Source organism: Papio anubis, chromosome 10 (genome assembly GCF_008728515.1).
Source record: "Papio anubis isolate 15944 chromosome 10, Panubis1.0, whole genome shotgun sequence".
Classification (NCBI taxonomy): domain Eukaryota; kingdom Metazoa; phylum Chordata; class Mammalia; order Primates; family Cercopithecidae; genus Papio; species Papio anubis.
The window spans coordinates 50,194,213-50,211,222 of record NC_044985.1 but is presented as its reverse complement, the minus strand read 5'-3'; the positions used below and the strand labels follow the sequence as shown (position 1 = coordinate 50,211,222).

General features: G+C 35.3%; 1 protein-coding gene across 2 annotated transcripts in view; it reads left to right on the top strand.

Annotated features, from left to right (window-relative positions):
• Positions 1-17,010, top strand: part of SCN7A (sodium voltage-gated channel alpha subunit 7) — a 95,233-nt gene that overhangs the window by 38,032 nt on the left and 40,191 nt on the right. For both annotated transcript variants that reach the window (XM_009182369.4, XM_009182367.3), the window contains exons 10-13: positions 2,281-2,487; positions 11,792-11,888; positions 14,319-14,557; positions 15,637-15,810. In XM_009182369.4, the coding sequence (XP_009180633.1) occupies positions 2,281-2,487; positions 11,792-11,888; positions 14,319-14,557; positions 15,637-15,810 (717 nt within the window). The remainder of the gene's footprint in view (positions 1-2,280; positions 2,488-11,791; positions 11,889-14,318; positions 14,558-15,636; positions 15,811-17,010) is intronic.

Here is a 17,010-nt window from a genome sequence, read left to right as displayed (position 1 = left end):
TCATAAAAAGCATTGAAATAGAGGTCACAGTTAGCCTCTATTTCAAATTAAATGTAATAAAACTAGAAATTGTATACTGTTTTATGCTAACAAGAGCATGTGCTTTTATGCTCCACTAGAATTATATAGTGGAGAGAGCAAAAGTTCTGAATTCAGGCATTCCCTCATAGACTGTGAGATCTTGGTAGCTTTTTTCCTATCTAATTTTCATTTGTCTTCTGTATATTGAAAGCAATATTGAATAAGATAATAAACATAAAGTATAGTTGTCCTTCAGTATCTATGGGGGATCAGTTACAGGACCTCTGGTGGATACTAAAATCCATGAATTCTCAAGTTCCTTAATGTAAAATGGCATAGAATTTGCATATAACCTACATACTTCCTGTATAAATTATCTCCTGTATAAGTTAAATGAGATTACTCATAATACCTAGTACAATGTAAACGCTATGTAAATACAGTCATGTGTTACTTAATGACAGGGATACATTCTGAAAAATGTGTCATTAGGTCATTTCATCATTGTGTGAATATCATAGAGTGTACTTCCACAAACTTGGTTGATGTAGCCTACTATACTCCTAGGCTATATAGCGTATGTAGCCTATTGATCCTAGGCGACAAACTTGCACACCATGTAACTATACTGAATACTGTAGGCAATTGGAACACTATGCTAAGTATTTGTATAGGTAGGCATATAAAAGATACAGTAAAAACATAGTATAAAAACCAAAAAAATTGATATACCTATATAGAACGGCTCCATTAGAATCTTTTGAGATCACTGTTGTATATGCTGCTGGTCATTGACCTAAATGTTTTTACATGGTATGAGACTGTATAGTTGTTACACTGTATTGTTTATAATGACAAGATAAAAAGTCTATATGTTCAATATAGATAAAATTTTAATATGTATAGTTTGGACCCATGGTTGGTTGAATCCACAGAAATGGAACCCATGAATACTTGGAACCAACTCTATTTACTGATGTGCATGGCCTGAAGGGTACTTTTTTTTTTTTGAGAGATGGTGTCACTCTGTCACCCAGGCTGGAGTTCAGTGGTGTGATCATGGCTCACAGCAGCCTGAACCACCCTGGGCTCAGGCAATCCTCCCACCTCAGCCTCCTGAGTAACTGGGACTACAGGCAAATACCATCACATCCAACTAATTTTTTTTGTATTTTTAGTAGAGATGGGGTTTGCAGTGTATTTTATAATACCTGTTCCTGACTGCTGAATGCACTACAGTAAATAACTGGTACTTCAGTGAGAAAATATTTAACCAGTCCTAAATAGTTTACTCACTGTGATGATAGGGCTTATTAAAAATACTTTTAAAGACAAATATACTCTAGGTCAAGAAATTATTTCTCATTGAATGTTTGAGCTTTCTATTAATCTTTAAACATTCTTTACTTTACATCCACACAATATTTTCTGTAGATAATACTTTTCTGTTAATTTCTCATTTGTTTTCTTAAATTTCGTTTATGTACTTTTGATCAATGAGGTCAAATCAATGGATAATATTTTATATTTGTAATGCTCTACTTATAATTTTTTAAATCTTTTAATTTTCTGATCTGTCTTAGGCAGTTACTATGAAATAAAAAGCTAGTCAGTGCTGTGTTTGGCAATCTAAAATGTTGTAATTTGCTATCCATAAATGTCACCCACTGCACTGCCTTCATGTAAATGGGTAATTTGACTTCCCCATGTAGCTTGTCTAAAGGTTCTTCACCAAAGCAGATACTCTGACAGGTAAAGAAATAATTCTGCTCTCCATTCCTTGTAAAGACTAATTTTTTAGTTTGCTGTGATTTTTCCATAAAGTAATAATCAGAAAAAACAATCTCCAAACATTCTCTGACTTCATTAAACTTCATATATTTAAAGATTCTTCTGCAAAGAAAATAACTTTCCATGTTGAGGCTGTCCAGTTTCTATATTGAGAGATGACAATTATTTCAAATGTATTTTCTCTATCAATGAAGACATAAAAATCAAATACTTACCCTAAGTTAATTAAATTACTAATTTTCCCTTGGTTTTACAGCATATATTTTATATTTCACATGCATGTCTCAAGTTCAAAAGCTTTTCATTTATTTCTTCAGGTGAAGCCAGTGCTTAAACAGTCTTATGATTACATTCCATTTATGGCTACATTATTTTCCTAACAAAATTTTGCCTTTTATTTTAAAATAGGAGAATCACGGAAGATAAATAACATTTTACTCTTTTGCCTTACTTTCTACCTTTCCTTAGATACTTTATGCCTCTGGGAAAGTCTACATGATATTTTTTGTTGTGGTAAGTTTTTGGTTTTCCTTTTATATGGCAAGTTTGTTCTTAGGCATACTTGCCATGGCCTATGAAGAAGAAAAGCAGAGAGTTGGTCAAACATCTAAGAAGATTGAACCAAAATTTCAACAGACTGGGAAAGAACTTCAAGAAGGAAATGAAACAGATGAGGTATATATATATATATATTATTTTTATGTTGACACAGCAACCATTTATTTGCTCATGATTCTATGGCTTAGGCTCAGTTGAGACAGTTCATCGCTGGTCTCATGGTGGTCACAGATTGTAAAAAACAGCAGGGGAGCAAGCACCAATGCCAAGTGCTTTAAGGCTCTGCTTGTGTCACCTTTGTTATTGTCCAGTGGGTAAAGCAAGTAACATGGCCAAGGTTAGAGTTAAGGTGGAAAGGGATTTCCTAAGGGTATAAATAAAAAGAAGGAAATCTGTGGCTATTATGGCAAATAATCTACCACACTTATGATTTTTAAAAAATTGTTATTTATTTATTTATTTATTTATTTATTTATTTATTTATTTATTTATTTTGAGACAGAGTCTCACTCTGTTGCCCAGGCTGGAGTGCAGTGGTACAATCTCGGCTCACTGCAAGCTCTGCCTCCTGGGTTCATACTATGATATTTTTTTGTTTGGGTTTTAATTCTTTTTCTTAGTGATGGTGGTGTTCTTTATTTTTCTATGCAGTTTTAAATTTTTAAATTTTTTATAATTTCAACATTTTTTGGAATTTTAAATAATTGCTTTATTAGAGCATCTTTTTATTATTATTATACTTTAAGTTCTGGGATATATGTCTAGAACATGCAGGTTTGTTACATAGGTATACATGTGCCATGGTGGTTTACTGCACCCATCAACCTGTCATCTGTGTTAGATATTTCTCCTAATGCTATTGCTCCCCTTGCCCCCACTCCCTGACAGTTCCTGATGTGTGATTTTTCACTTCCCTGTGCCCGTGTGCTCTCATTGTTCAACTTCCACTTATGAGTGAGAACATGCGGTGCTTGGTCTTCTGTTCCTGTGTTAGTTTGTTGAGAATGATGGTTTCCAGCTTCATCCATGTCCCTGCAAAGGACATGAACTCATTCTTTTTTATGGCTGCATAGTATTTCATGGTGTATATGTGCCACATTTTCTTTATCCAGTCTAACAATACTGGCAAACCAAATCCAGCAGCACATTAAAAAGCTTATCCACCACAATCAAGTCGGCTTCATTTCTGGGATGCAAGGCTGGTTCAAAATAAGTAAATCAATAAATGTAATCCATCACATAAATAGAACCAATGACAAAAACCACATGATTATCTCAATAGATGCAGAAAAGGCCTTTGATAAAATTCAACATCCCTTCATGCTAAAAACACTCAATAAACTAGGTATTTATGGAACATATCTCAAAATTTCAACTTTTAGATTCAGGGGCTACATGTGGAGGTTTGTTATGTGGGTATATTGTGTGACAGTGAGACTTAGGGTACGAATGATTCTGTCACCCAGGTAGTGTTTGGTACCCAACAAGCAGTTTTTCAGGCCTTCCTTGCCCTCCCTCTTCTCTTCCCCATCTAATAGTCCCTTCTCCCTCTAATAGTCCCCAGGGTCTGTTGTTCCCATTATTAGGTCCATGTGTGCCCAGTGCTGAGCCCCCATTTAGTAAGTGAGAACATGCAGTATTTAGTTTTCTGTTCATGTGTTAATTCACTTAGGATAATGGCCTCCAGCTGCATCCGTGTTGCTGCAAATGACATGGTTTCTTTTTTTTTTAATGCTTCTTAAAATCACAGTGCTAGAGGTGTCTTTTTAAGGTCTTGGAGTACATTGCCTTCTAGTAGATGTTTATATCTGTGTGTAATCAGAAGATCAAAAAATATTTCAATAAGAGAGCTTGCTTTTGCTACAACTTTGAAAAATGTCTGGTGTTAACGCAAAAGTGACAGAATCTTCCATAATTTAGAAATTAGAAAGTACTAAAAGGATGGATAAAATTACAGTACTGAAGTTGTAGACAGAAATAAAATTAATTTTTTGGCTTTCTAGTTCTTCCCAGAGGAAATGCACTATGTATCATAGTACAGGGAATTATTTTATTCCTGAAATAATTAAATCCAGATGAATAAAACCTAACAATGTTTTACTGTAATTTTCAACTAGCTTAGTGTTGTGCTTTAATTTTTTTTTTCAGATTATTTAGCCTCATAGCAAAAACCTTGGTATATTAATTTGAAAGTATTGACAGAAGTAGCATTAAGGAAGTTTTGTAAAATTGTCTTTAAAAATCTAAACTGTGCATGAGTGTGCTTAAAGAAGGGACCAGATGGAAGAAAGCAACCAGAAGTAGCTTTCTAATATTCTGCAGGACCTGGTAATCTCACGTCTCTTCCTTGAACTACCTTTTTGGTAAATGGGAAAAAGGTCTACATTGAGCCAGAGAACAAAAAATAGAGAGGAGCCATACCCAGAACCCTCTCATAAAGGCATAAAAAGACAAGGAGGAAAGGTAAAGGGCCGAGATACACTCTGCCACGAAGTGGAATATGTACTAAGGTACATTAATACGAAACATCCCTACTAAGTCAAAGAGGGAAATGTTAACTCCCCTGTATATAACCCTTTTATTAAGTCATCACCAGTCAAGAAACTTTAGAAAGCTACTGTACCAAAAAGTGGGATCTGAACAACGTGATGTAAGATCATACTGAATGACTCGATAGCTGCTTGTGTGCATAACATGCATACCATTGAACAAGAAGCAATTATGGACTGTGTGAAGAAAACATGTATAAAAACGGCTATTGAGTATTCCCATTATATATGAGTAAGCCACAGAAAAACAAAATTCAAAAGCTTTTTGTTTCTAAGAAATGAGTCCGGGGTCCTTCAGATTGAGCGATTAGGGTTTGAATGATATGTTGAACGTGTAATTTGTTCTGAAGAGGTATTTCACAATCTTAAAGGCTTATGGCTGCACTCAATTGTATCCAAGAATGTAACAATACTTCTCTGATCCTAGATGAAATGTTTTATTAACTCTGCTTATGAAGAACTTGGATATTTCCCAGTTTTACAATATTTCCACTCACTTTTCTACTCTGGATCACATTTTCTGATTTTTATTAAAATTTTTAATCATAACCCATTTCTTTTCCTGGAAGATTCCTAGAACATTTTATCAAGCAGAATTTTCTGGGAAGTAAAAGTATACACTATTTGTGCAAGAATCTTCCCCTTTTATTTATAAATACAAAAACTGGAAAAAATAATGTAAAATGGAACAAATTGAGGGCTCTACAGGTCACTGATCTGCTTGTAAACCAGTGAGATGTCAATTCTAATGCTGGAATTACCGGGATATATTGCTCAGGTGCTTCGTATTCTCACATTATAGGAAAGCTGTCGGTCATATTGGCCAAAAGCACAGCTCTGCAGTCAGATAAATGTGGATTTCAGCCCAATTTAGCTACTTAATAGATGAATGATGTTTGCCAAGTTTGTTAGCTTTTCTAAACTTCAGCTTTTTTTATCTGTAAAATGTATATAAAGTACCTGTCTTATGGGTTGTAGTGAAGTCCAAATGAAATAAATGCATGTAAAGCACCAAGCATTGCTTACACTATACTGAGCAACTGAAAAGCGTTATGAAGAATATTAATAAAATTATTATGAAATGTCAATATTATGCATCATGTTGAAGAGAACTTTTACACAAACTATTGCGCTCAGCAATCTATATTAAGAACACTTGATTTTTATGGAAAAAATCAGATTGAATAAACTCACATTTTAGAAGTGAATTATCTCATAACAATATAATAACATTAATATCATGCAACATTTATTGCTGATTTACTATGTTTCAGACTCAATGCTAAATTTTTACATACATTGTTGCCTTTCTACTGTGACAACATTTGGAGGTATTAGAATTATCTCAATATTTCACATTAGAGAATTGAGGTTCAGTCTCCAAAGTGGGAAATGTAGAACTAGCCATAATATTATACAAGATATTAAAATGTTTATGTTATTACACTATACAATTTAATTCATGGTAATAAAGTTCATAAATAATCAGTCACTAATTATAGAGAACACAAGAAGGCAAATGCAAGAAGGCATGGCTGTTCCAATAGAGAAGCACCCAGCAACATAAAATTCTTGTCTTTGACTCTATTTAGGTATAATTAAAAGAATAATAAAAGTGACGATGGCAGTCACATAAAATGTTTATTGAGGGTCAAATATGCACCAGACATATGATAAGTACCATCATGAATTCTTGAGTTTAATCCTCACTGAAGAGTTCCAGCTGCAGAGATTGATCTATACTCACTGATATTTGATTTCACAGCACTGAGGAGTAGAATCCATCATTTACCACTTCACTTCCTCATTCCGGAGGCTCAGTGCTGAAACAGTAGCACTCCTTGCAGGTGAAACTTTCTTATGAATTGTCAACTACTGGCAAAATCTCAGAAAGATAATCATGTATATAAAATTGTAGAAATACAAATATTTTTTTAAAATGTTTGCCACATTTAAAATGATAGTCATAATTCATCTAACTAAACCATGATTGACAATTGTACAAAGCACTGGATATAAAAAGTTTTAATAAACACAAATTGAGTGTCTATCTTCATGAAACTAATGGTCTAATGGATAGATAGACTATCAAATTATCATAAACACTAAATTGTATCTCAAGGACAATAAATTATGTGTTTCTTGCTGTTATGGAATAGAAAACACAAAATACCAGATACAATATATTCTTCCCAAAATTTGAGTTAAGTCTAATAAGCGTCTTGATCCAATTGCTTTTTTTCCCCCCAGAGCCTATAAGAGAGAGAGGAGTACATTAAATTACACTGAAATGATACAATCTACCTAATACAGACTGTGAAAAAGTCTAAAGTATAAGCAACCCAGAATCTTTACAAAATAAATCATGTTGGAAAAAATAAATTAAATTACAAGATAATTGATAAAACTGCCAAGTATATAAAATATTTGGACCTTGTTTGTATTTTGATTAGAACAAATAAACTGTAGTGATGTTTTTGAGTAATGAATTGGGTATAATATGAGTACTGGTTAATATTAAGGAATTACTAATTTTGCTAATTGTGATAATGGTGTTGTTATTTATATTTTTAATATTTTATCTGAAAAATGTATTATCTCTGAAATTTCATTTAAAATAAATATTTCAGAAAATAAGTAGAGTGAAGAATAAATGAAAAAGGAAGAATAGAACATTAGTAATTGTTGAGGCTGGATATTGGTTACTTGGTGGTTCACTCTATTATTCTCTGCTTTAATAAATTAAAGGAAACTGGGGCAAGTGGAATAAAACAGAGAGACATGGTCCTTTGAAGGCCTTTTATAAAGGATTCTCTGAGTCAGAGAAGGTTTCTATGAGAAACTGACACTTGAGCTGAGATGTGAAGAATGTGTCCAAGCTAAATAGATGGAGTGGGCAGGGTGAGTCAGAGAATTTAAAAGGCCAGCATGGCTGCAGGAAAGAGTAACCCTGAGTTCATGACAAACTTGTCAGATATTCAGGTAAATGCAAGACATGTGACCAAGTTCTTCCTTATTACTACTTCCACTCCAAAAAATACTTAAACGAGTTTTGAGAAAAAGAATCCTAGTCACCTTTTCCAGTTTAATTTTAATATTGGATTGTCAAAAGTTCAGGCATATGCGCTTATTAGCTCTTAAATATCCCATAAAGGAAGGGTGTTGAGTAACAGTCCTCTCAATTTTCATTGTAAAATAGCTATGTCCTTAGTATTTGGCCCATGTGTGGGCATTTATTCAATATTTGTAAGAAGCTCAATCAAGGTAAATATTTTACTAGGCAGACATGTGGTTTATTCATTTCATATTCTGAAATCTATTCATAGTTGAAGCCAAAGTAGTAGATAATTGAGCACTAACTATATCAGCAACAGTATTATTACCACGTACTTTATTCCCCATTCCCCACCCTGGACAATTATCTTTACTGAATTGCTTCTTAATGCGATTCCAACAAACATTGTCCCTATCTGAAACAGCTCTATGAAGAGTAATTAATTCCTCTCCATTAAGGATATAATCAAGGATATTATTCACTATGTCTCACAATATCGTCTTTAGGAGATACACATATAAGAAATCCCTGCCAGATCTTAATAACAAAAACTTACTTCTATTGGTTTTTAATGTCATGAAAATTTGAAATTGCATAAATTATAACTTAAATTTTATGTAAACTTATAGTTCAGCTAAAAATAGTTTCTAGAATAAGCATAGTTTAAACAACAACAACAAAAATCTAACCCTTACATCCTGAACTTTTTTGAGAAGGAGTCTCACTCTGTCGCCAGGCTGGAGTACAGTGGTGTGATCTGGTCTCACTGCAACCTCCACCTCCCGGGTTCAAGCGACTCTCCTGCCTCAACCTCCCAAGTAGCTGGGACTATAGGCATGCCCTATCACGCCCAGCTAATTTTTGTATTTTTGGTAGAGACAGGGTTTCACCATGTTGGCCAGAATGGCCTCAATCTCCTGACCTCGTGATCCGCCCGCCTTGGCCTCCCAAAGTGCTGGGATTACAGGCATAAGCCACCACACCTATCCACATCTTGAACTTTTAGATTACTTTTTTAAAAGTTTCTTTTTTTTTCTCAACTTTTATTTTAGATTCGGGGGTACATGTGCACATGTTACATGGGCAAATTTCATGTCACCGAGGTTTGGTGTAGGAATGATCCCATCACCCAGGTAGTGAGCATAGTGCCTGGTAGGTAGTCCTTCAACTCTTGCCCACCCGCGAGCCTTCCCCCTCTAGTAGTCCCCAGTGCCTAATGTCTATTGTTCCCATCTTAATGTCCATGTGCACACAAAGTTTAGCTGTCACTTACAAGTGAGAACATATGGTATTTGGTTTTCTGTTCCTGCCTTAACTGGCTTAGGATAATGGCCTCCAGCTGCATCCATGTTCATCAAGCTGCAAAGGACATGATTTTGTTCTTCTTTTAGAGTGGTATAGTATTCCAGGGTACTACATTTTCTTTATTTAGTCTACTGTTGATGGGCATCTAGATTGATCCCATGTCCTTGCTGTTGTGAATAGTGCTGTGATGAACATAAACGTGAATGTGTCTTTTTGATAGAATGATTTGTATTCCTTTGGGTATATACTCAGTATTGGGACTGCTGGCTTTAATGTTAACTCTGTTTTAAGTTATTTAAGAACTCTCCAAACGGCTTTCCACAGTGACTGAACTTACATTCCCACCAGCAGTGTACAAGCATTCCAATTTCTCCACAACCTCACCAACATCTGTTTTGTTTGTTTGTTTGTTTGTTTTGGTCTTTTTAGCAATAGCCCTTCTGACTGGTGGGAAACAATTTCTCATTGTGGTTTTGACTTTTGTTTCTCTAATGATTACTAAGGTTGAGCATTTTATCATATATTTGTTGACCACAGTATACCTTCTTTTGGGAAGTGTCTGTTCATGTACTTTACCTACTGGGGAAAAAGAAAAGAGGAACTGGAATTTAGACCTACAGAGTCTGTCATCGGTCTGAGGAAACCCAGTATGCAGTATGATTGGCTTTATCCTCCTCTAGCTGTAGTATTTGTGAAATTGCAGGAGGCTTGACTGATAGTGAAATAATGTAACGATTTTCATGGTATCTATTATACCATTGAAGATATACCACAGCAGAATTTGCCAGCCAGAATGTTGGGTTGGGTATTGGCAAGCCTCAACCATTAACTCCCTCAGTGCTGGGGCAGTGGCAGCCCCTTGTCAGTTAACTCTATTCAAGAGCAGTCTTTACCTATTTTCCCCAAGTTAACAAATACACAGATAGTGTCATCCTTTGCATGTGTCAAATGTAAAAACAGTTGGGGATCACTATAGTGTAATATCATCCATCCATTGTCTAGTTCTTAACATTTAAATTCAAATACTGTTTTACGTCTGATCACTGGAAACACCTATGGTCACACTCCTCAGAGTTATGAATGCATAGAACTTGTAATATCTACAACAAAGCCTGGAAGTTTTAACTATCTTACCAATGCAAGATCAGTAAAACAGAAGATCTCTTAAAACCATTATTCAAGAGACATGAGAAACAGAAATAAGTAATTCTCTTACAGAATTATGCCTGTCCTACTCATTTAATATCATACACGGTCTATCTAAGACAACCCTTACAAATCCATTCCAGTGCTCGTTATTCTTCAAGACTTATTATCACAATGCCAAACAATTTTTTATTTTATCAAGATCATTTACAAAGTTATAAAGCTAACATTATCCTAACAAAATTTAAGATGTTAGAAAAACACTCTGTTATTACTTAGTAGTATGTTTCCTGATTGGATATTTTGCAATAATCCTAAACTGTATCTATATATTGGATTATTTGTCAAATATGGATCATACCACAACCATTTCATGGTCTTTGCTCCTTTAATATTTGATCTCAGAGCTCACAGTATAAAATTTTATTTAATTTTAAGAACTCCTAAATCAGTTTAATAACTGCCTAAAGATTGGCAAGTGATAGAACCCAAAAATTCTGAAACACTCTTAGTGGGAATGTAAGTTAGTACAACCACTACGGGAACAGTATGGAGGTTCCTCAAAAGACTAAAAATAGAGCTACCATATCATTCAGGGATCCCACTGCAGGGTATGTACTCAAAAGAAAGAAAGTCAGCATATTGAAGAAATATCTGTACTTCCATGTTTGTCGCAGTATTATTCACAATAGCCAAGATATGAATAAACTTAAGTGTCTGTCAATGGATACCTGAATAAAGAAAATGTTGTATATACACAATGGAATATTATTCAGCCATTAAAAAGAATAAAGTCTTGTCATTTGCAGCAACATGATTGGAACTTGAGGTTATGTTAAGTGAAATAAGCCAGGCACAGAAAGACCAACTTCACATGTTTTCAGTCATATGTGGGAGCTAAAAATGTGGATCTCATAAAAGTAGATAGTTTATTGGTGGTTACCAGAGGCTGCAAAGAGTATGTATGAGGGGGTATGAAGAGAGGTTAGCTAATGGGTGCAAAAAATATGGTGAAATAGAAGGAATAAGATCTAGTGTTCAATAATACAGTGACTGTAGTTAATAATTTATTATATAGTTCAAAATAGTTGTAGGAGAGGAATTGAAATGTTATCAATACAAAGAAAAGATAAATGTTTCAGATGCTGTGCATTCCAATTAACCCGACTTGATCATTACACATTGTAGGCATGTATGAAAATACCACGTATACCCCTCAAATATGTACAATGATTATGTATCAATTTAATAAAAAGAAAAGGCTCCAGGAGAATAACTGGAGCTTTTAGCAAGGCTGTGCACCTTCTTATAGTCTTGGACCTGCAAAGAGAGGATGCCAGTATTAAACCATCAAATTCCTTTTCAGGCCAAGACCATACAAATAGAAATGAAGAAAAGGTCACCAACTTCCACAGACACATCACTGGATGTGTTGGAAGATGCTACTCTCAGACATAAGGAAGGTAAAGTGCTAAATAATTAGATACTCACTATTGAAGGTACTACTCATAAAATTCACTTTTAAAGAAATTCAGCAATTTCTTTAGAATCTTAGATGGTAACACAACAAAAATTTAAGAAATATTTGAGAATATTAGGATAAGCCATGCATAAAAAGTTCAGAATCATGGTGTTTTAAACATTGGAAAGAGTGACCAAAGAGTACCAAATAATTTTCTTTGTTTAACATTAAAAACATACTGACATATTAAATTGTGACTAAGAATAGAGATTGTGGTATATAGCATTAATATCTCAAAGTCCTTTCTAGACTTATCTCTATATTTTTATGTGTAACCAATAATTATTTATCATGGACAATATCAAAAGGCATTAATTTGTAAAGCATGTAAATCTAGACATTATAAGTCACAATGTTCTCAACTATGTTCCATATTTGCTTTCTTGAGAGATGTCCCTACATTTTTCTTCTAATACACAGTTTGCCTCATTTTCTTTTGTCTAACTCAGCCAAGCATGAACACAATAGAGGAAATTTAATTCATTCAGCTTTTTTTTCACACATAGATTTTTTTTTTTTAATTAAAATTTAAGTTCTGGGATACATGTGCAGGACGTGCAGGTTTGCTACATAGGTGTACATGTGCCATGGTGATCTGCTGCACCCATCAACCCAGCATCCAGGTCTTGAGCTCTGCATGCATTAGGCACTTTTCCCAATGTTCTCCCTCCCTTTGCCACCTACCCACGGACAGGCCCCTGTGTGTGATGCCCCCCTCTCTGTGTCCATGTGTTCTCATTGTTCAACTCCCACCCATGAGTGAGGACATGCAGTGTTTGGTTCCTGTTCCTGTGTTAGTTTGCTGAGAATGATGGTTTCCAGCTTCATCCATGTCCCTGCAGAGGACATAAACTCATTCTTTTTTATGGCTGCATAGTGCTCCATAGTGTATATGTGCCACATTTTCTTTATCCAGTCTATCATTGTTGGGCGTTTGGGTTGGTTCCAAGTCTTTGCTATTGTGAATAGCACTGCAATGAACATACGTGTGCATGTGTCTTTATGGTAGAACGATTCATAATCCCTTGAGTATATACCCAGTAATGAGATTGCTGGGTCAAATGGTATTTCTGGTTCTAGATCCTTGAGGAATCGCCACACTGTCTTCTACAATGGTTGAGCTAATTTACATTCCCACCAACAGTGTAAAAGTGTTCTTATTTCTCCACATCCTCGCCAGCATCTGTTGTTTCTTGACTTTTTAATGAGGCCAATTCTAACTGGCGTGAAATGGTGTCTCATTGTGGTTTTGATTTACATTTCTATAATGACTAGTGATGATGAGCTTTTTTTCATATGTTTTGTTGGCCACATAAATGTCTTCTTTTGAGAAGTATCTGTTCATGTCCTTCGCCCACTTTTTGATGGGGTTGTTTTTTCTTGTAAATTTGTTTAAGTTCCTTGAAGATTCTGAATATTAGACCTTTGCCAGATGGATAGATTGCAAACATTTTCTCCCATTCTGTAAGTTGTCTGTTCACTCTGACGATAGTTTCCTTTGCTGTGCAGAAGCTCTTTAATTTAATGTGATCCCATTTGTTAATTTTGGCTTTTGTTGCCATTGCTTTTGGTGTTTAGTCATGAAGGCTTTGCCCATGCCTATGTCCTGAATCATATTGCCTAGGTTTTCTTCTATGGTTTTTATGGTTTTAGGTTTCACATTTAAGTCTTTAATCCATCTTGATTTAATTTTTGTATATGGTGGAAGGATGGGGTCCAGTTTCTGTTTTCTGAATATGGCTAGCCAGTTTTCCCAGCACCATTTATTAAATACGGAATCCTTTTCCCATTGCTTGTTTTTATCGAATCCAGCAGCACATCAAAATGCTTATCCACCATGATCAAGTCGGCTTCATCCTGCAGATGCAAGGCTGGGGTTAGTTGTCTCACGCCGAGATGATTAACGACATGGACACACGTGAAGTGGGTTAAGGAGCAGAAAGTTTAACAGACAAAAAAAGAAAGGAGAGAGAGAGAAAGCTTCCTCATGCTGAGAAAGTGGGTTGCCCAAGAGAGGGTTTCCCTTCCCTCTCTCTCTCTCTCTTTCTCTCTCTCTCTCTCTCCTTCTTTTGGCAGAGTCTCACTCTGTTGCCCAGACTGGAGTGCAGTGGCACAATCTCAGCTCACTGCAACCTCTGCCTCCTGGGTTCAAGCAATTCTCCTACCTCGGCCTCCTGAGTGGCTGGGATTACAGGCAGCACCACACCCGGCTATTTTTTGTATTGACAAGGTTTCGCTATATTGGCCAGGCTGATCTCGAACTCCTGACCTTAGGTGATTCGCCCACCTGGGCTTCGCAAAGTGCTGGGATAACAGGCATGAGCCACTGCACCTGGCCAGAATGTTTAACTTTTGTATTCTTTCATTTCAGAACTTGAAAAATCCAAGAAGATATGCCCATTATATTGGTATAAATTTGCGACAACTTTCTTGATATGGAATTGTTCTCCCTGTTGGTCAAAATTGAAAGAATTTGTCCATAGGATTGTAATGGCACCATTTACTGATCTTTTCCTTATCATATGCATAATTTTAAACATATGTTTTCTGGCCTTGGAGCGTTATCCAATGAGTAAGTCAACTAACAATCTTCTCAACATTGGAAACCTGGTAAGACTCTCATTGTACATTATTTTCACTTGTAGTTTCTTATCATTGAACTTTTCTTTGTTCATCATTATTCCCATTGTTTTATTCTGTAACTCCAATGTGTGGCAATATGCATAATTATTGAATGAAGCCTCGTGTTTGTGCTTTATCCCTCCAACCCCTGCTTTGTAAATGTTCTTATCATTGAATAGTTTTACAGCTGGAATTTAAAATTCCCCAGTTTAAATTTGGGATTCATAGCCAGCTGCTTGGCAGTTACATTACATGGAAATTCTTTATTGCCCCTCCCTTCCCAAATATACAGTCTCTTGGTACCATTAGCTCATAGATCAGAGTAGGGCAGAGGTGAAATAACAAGCACCTGACTCCTGAATTCTTAATTCTGATTAAAGCAGCAGTTGGTGCTGTCTGTTCTAACCGTGTATCTTTGCCCAGGATTGGAACTTATCATTTTAGCCTGGTATTTTTGAGATTCACCTGTCCTTTTTCACATACAATTCAAAAGACAAAGCAAATTCCTGTGAGTTTAAAAATAGTTCACATTCAAGCAAATGTATATTGTTTAAATGTATTTTCTTTCCCTGTTGTTGTTGTTTAGTTGCTTGGTACTAATAAAAGCAGCCAAACTGCAACAGGTTTCAAATTATACATTTATTTGGTACCAAAACAGCAATTTAGTGATTTCTGCCAGTACAGTTTTTAAAGGACAGCTTCCATAGGTTCATGCTGTTTTTTCAGAGGTTGAAAAATTAAATATCATACCATGTGCTCCATACCTCAAAAATAATCATTCAAACTTGAAAGGTCTTCACCCTGAAATATTCTTTTGTTTTCTTCTAGGATGAATTTTATTAAAATAATAAAAGATTCTGTATATAATGTTTGACATTAGATTGTTGAATAAAATGTATGAGTCTGTCCTTATAATGCAGACTCCACAACTAACCAGATCTTGACAGAGAAGCTGTGAAGAATGTGACAGTGACAAGTAAACAGTGTGTGTTACAGAGTTTTTGTGTGAAGATTCTGATACAGCTCTTGGAATCATATTCTCACCTGTGTGTTTGGTTTTCATTTAGGTTTTCATTGGAATTTTCACAGCAGAAATGATTTTTAAAATAATTGCAATGCATCCATATGGGTATTTCCAAGTAGGTTGGAACATTTTTGATAGTGTAATAGTGTTCCATGGTTTAACAGAACTTTGTCTAGCAAATGTTGAAGGAATGGCTCTTCTTCGATTATTCAGGATGGTAAGTAGAATCCAATACCTAACTTTTATTTGATCGAAGTTTATCTCAGTTTCTGCAGACATAAAATGGGGCTACAGTAATACCTATCCCATTGGGACATTGGAAGTGTTAAATGAATTGATTAATATATAAAGAGTTTATTGCCAAGGAAAGAGTAAGCAGTCTCCAATGCTGTTATTTGACCACAACGTTAAAGGAAATAATGCCATATATGCAGGAAATTTGAGATACAGTTTTAGAAAGCAGGGTCAGGGTAACTGAGTACATTTTGGAAAGCAAGAAAATTAGGAGTCTCCAAAGTAGAATTCTAATATGACACCAAGAAGCCGAAATAAGGTGAGTATTTCTAAATGTCAGGTACAAAGGAAGACCAGTCAGGCCAGCAGAATGTTACTATAATAATTATTAGGTAAAAATTAGTGTATGTCTATGAGGTAGGGTAATGGTGAGACTCAGAAAATTAAACAAAGGAGTAATGTTATTAGAATAATGTTTATTGAAATAATAAGCTTTCGATAAGTTATACATGGTCGCATTCTGGTGACAGGTTGAAGGAATGTAGCAGGAATTAAGAACAATTAAGCCCGTTTGATCTTATTCTAATGGTTACTTCCTAGAGAGCAGCTCATTCAGAATCCTATCTTAAATCCTCATCCATAATATTTGCTAATGAATAAGAGAAATATATACAGGGTGTTGTCACCAAATTTATGGAAACAGCACTGGCAATTGCAGAAAATGTGCTAAAAGATAGTATCAAAATATTTTAAAGGCTGGTAATGGACTGAATTTAAGATGATTAATTTTTTTCATAGATAAATGTAAGATCTCACTCTTGAGTCCAGAAAGACAACTGAACACTAGAAAAAGTCAAGAAATGAGGCAAGGAATTTGGAATCAGCCTGGGCAACATAGTGAGACTCCACTTCTAAAAAAAAAAAGTCACAGTGGTGGTTCATGTCTGTAGTCTCAGCTACTCAGGAGGCTAAGGTGCGAGGATCACTTGGGCCCAGGAGTTGGAGGCTGCAGTGAGCCATGATTGTGCTTCTGCACTCCAGTCTGGGTGACAGAGAGACTCTGTCAAACAAACAAACAAAAATTGAAAAGAAAGTGTCAGGAAGGTATAGCCTGTATAAAAATGATGTATGAGATCTAGTTGACTGTAAGTTTACTGCGATATAGTGACCAAAAATATTAAGG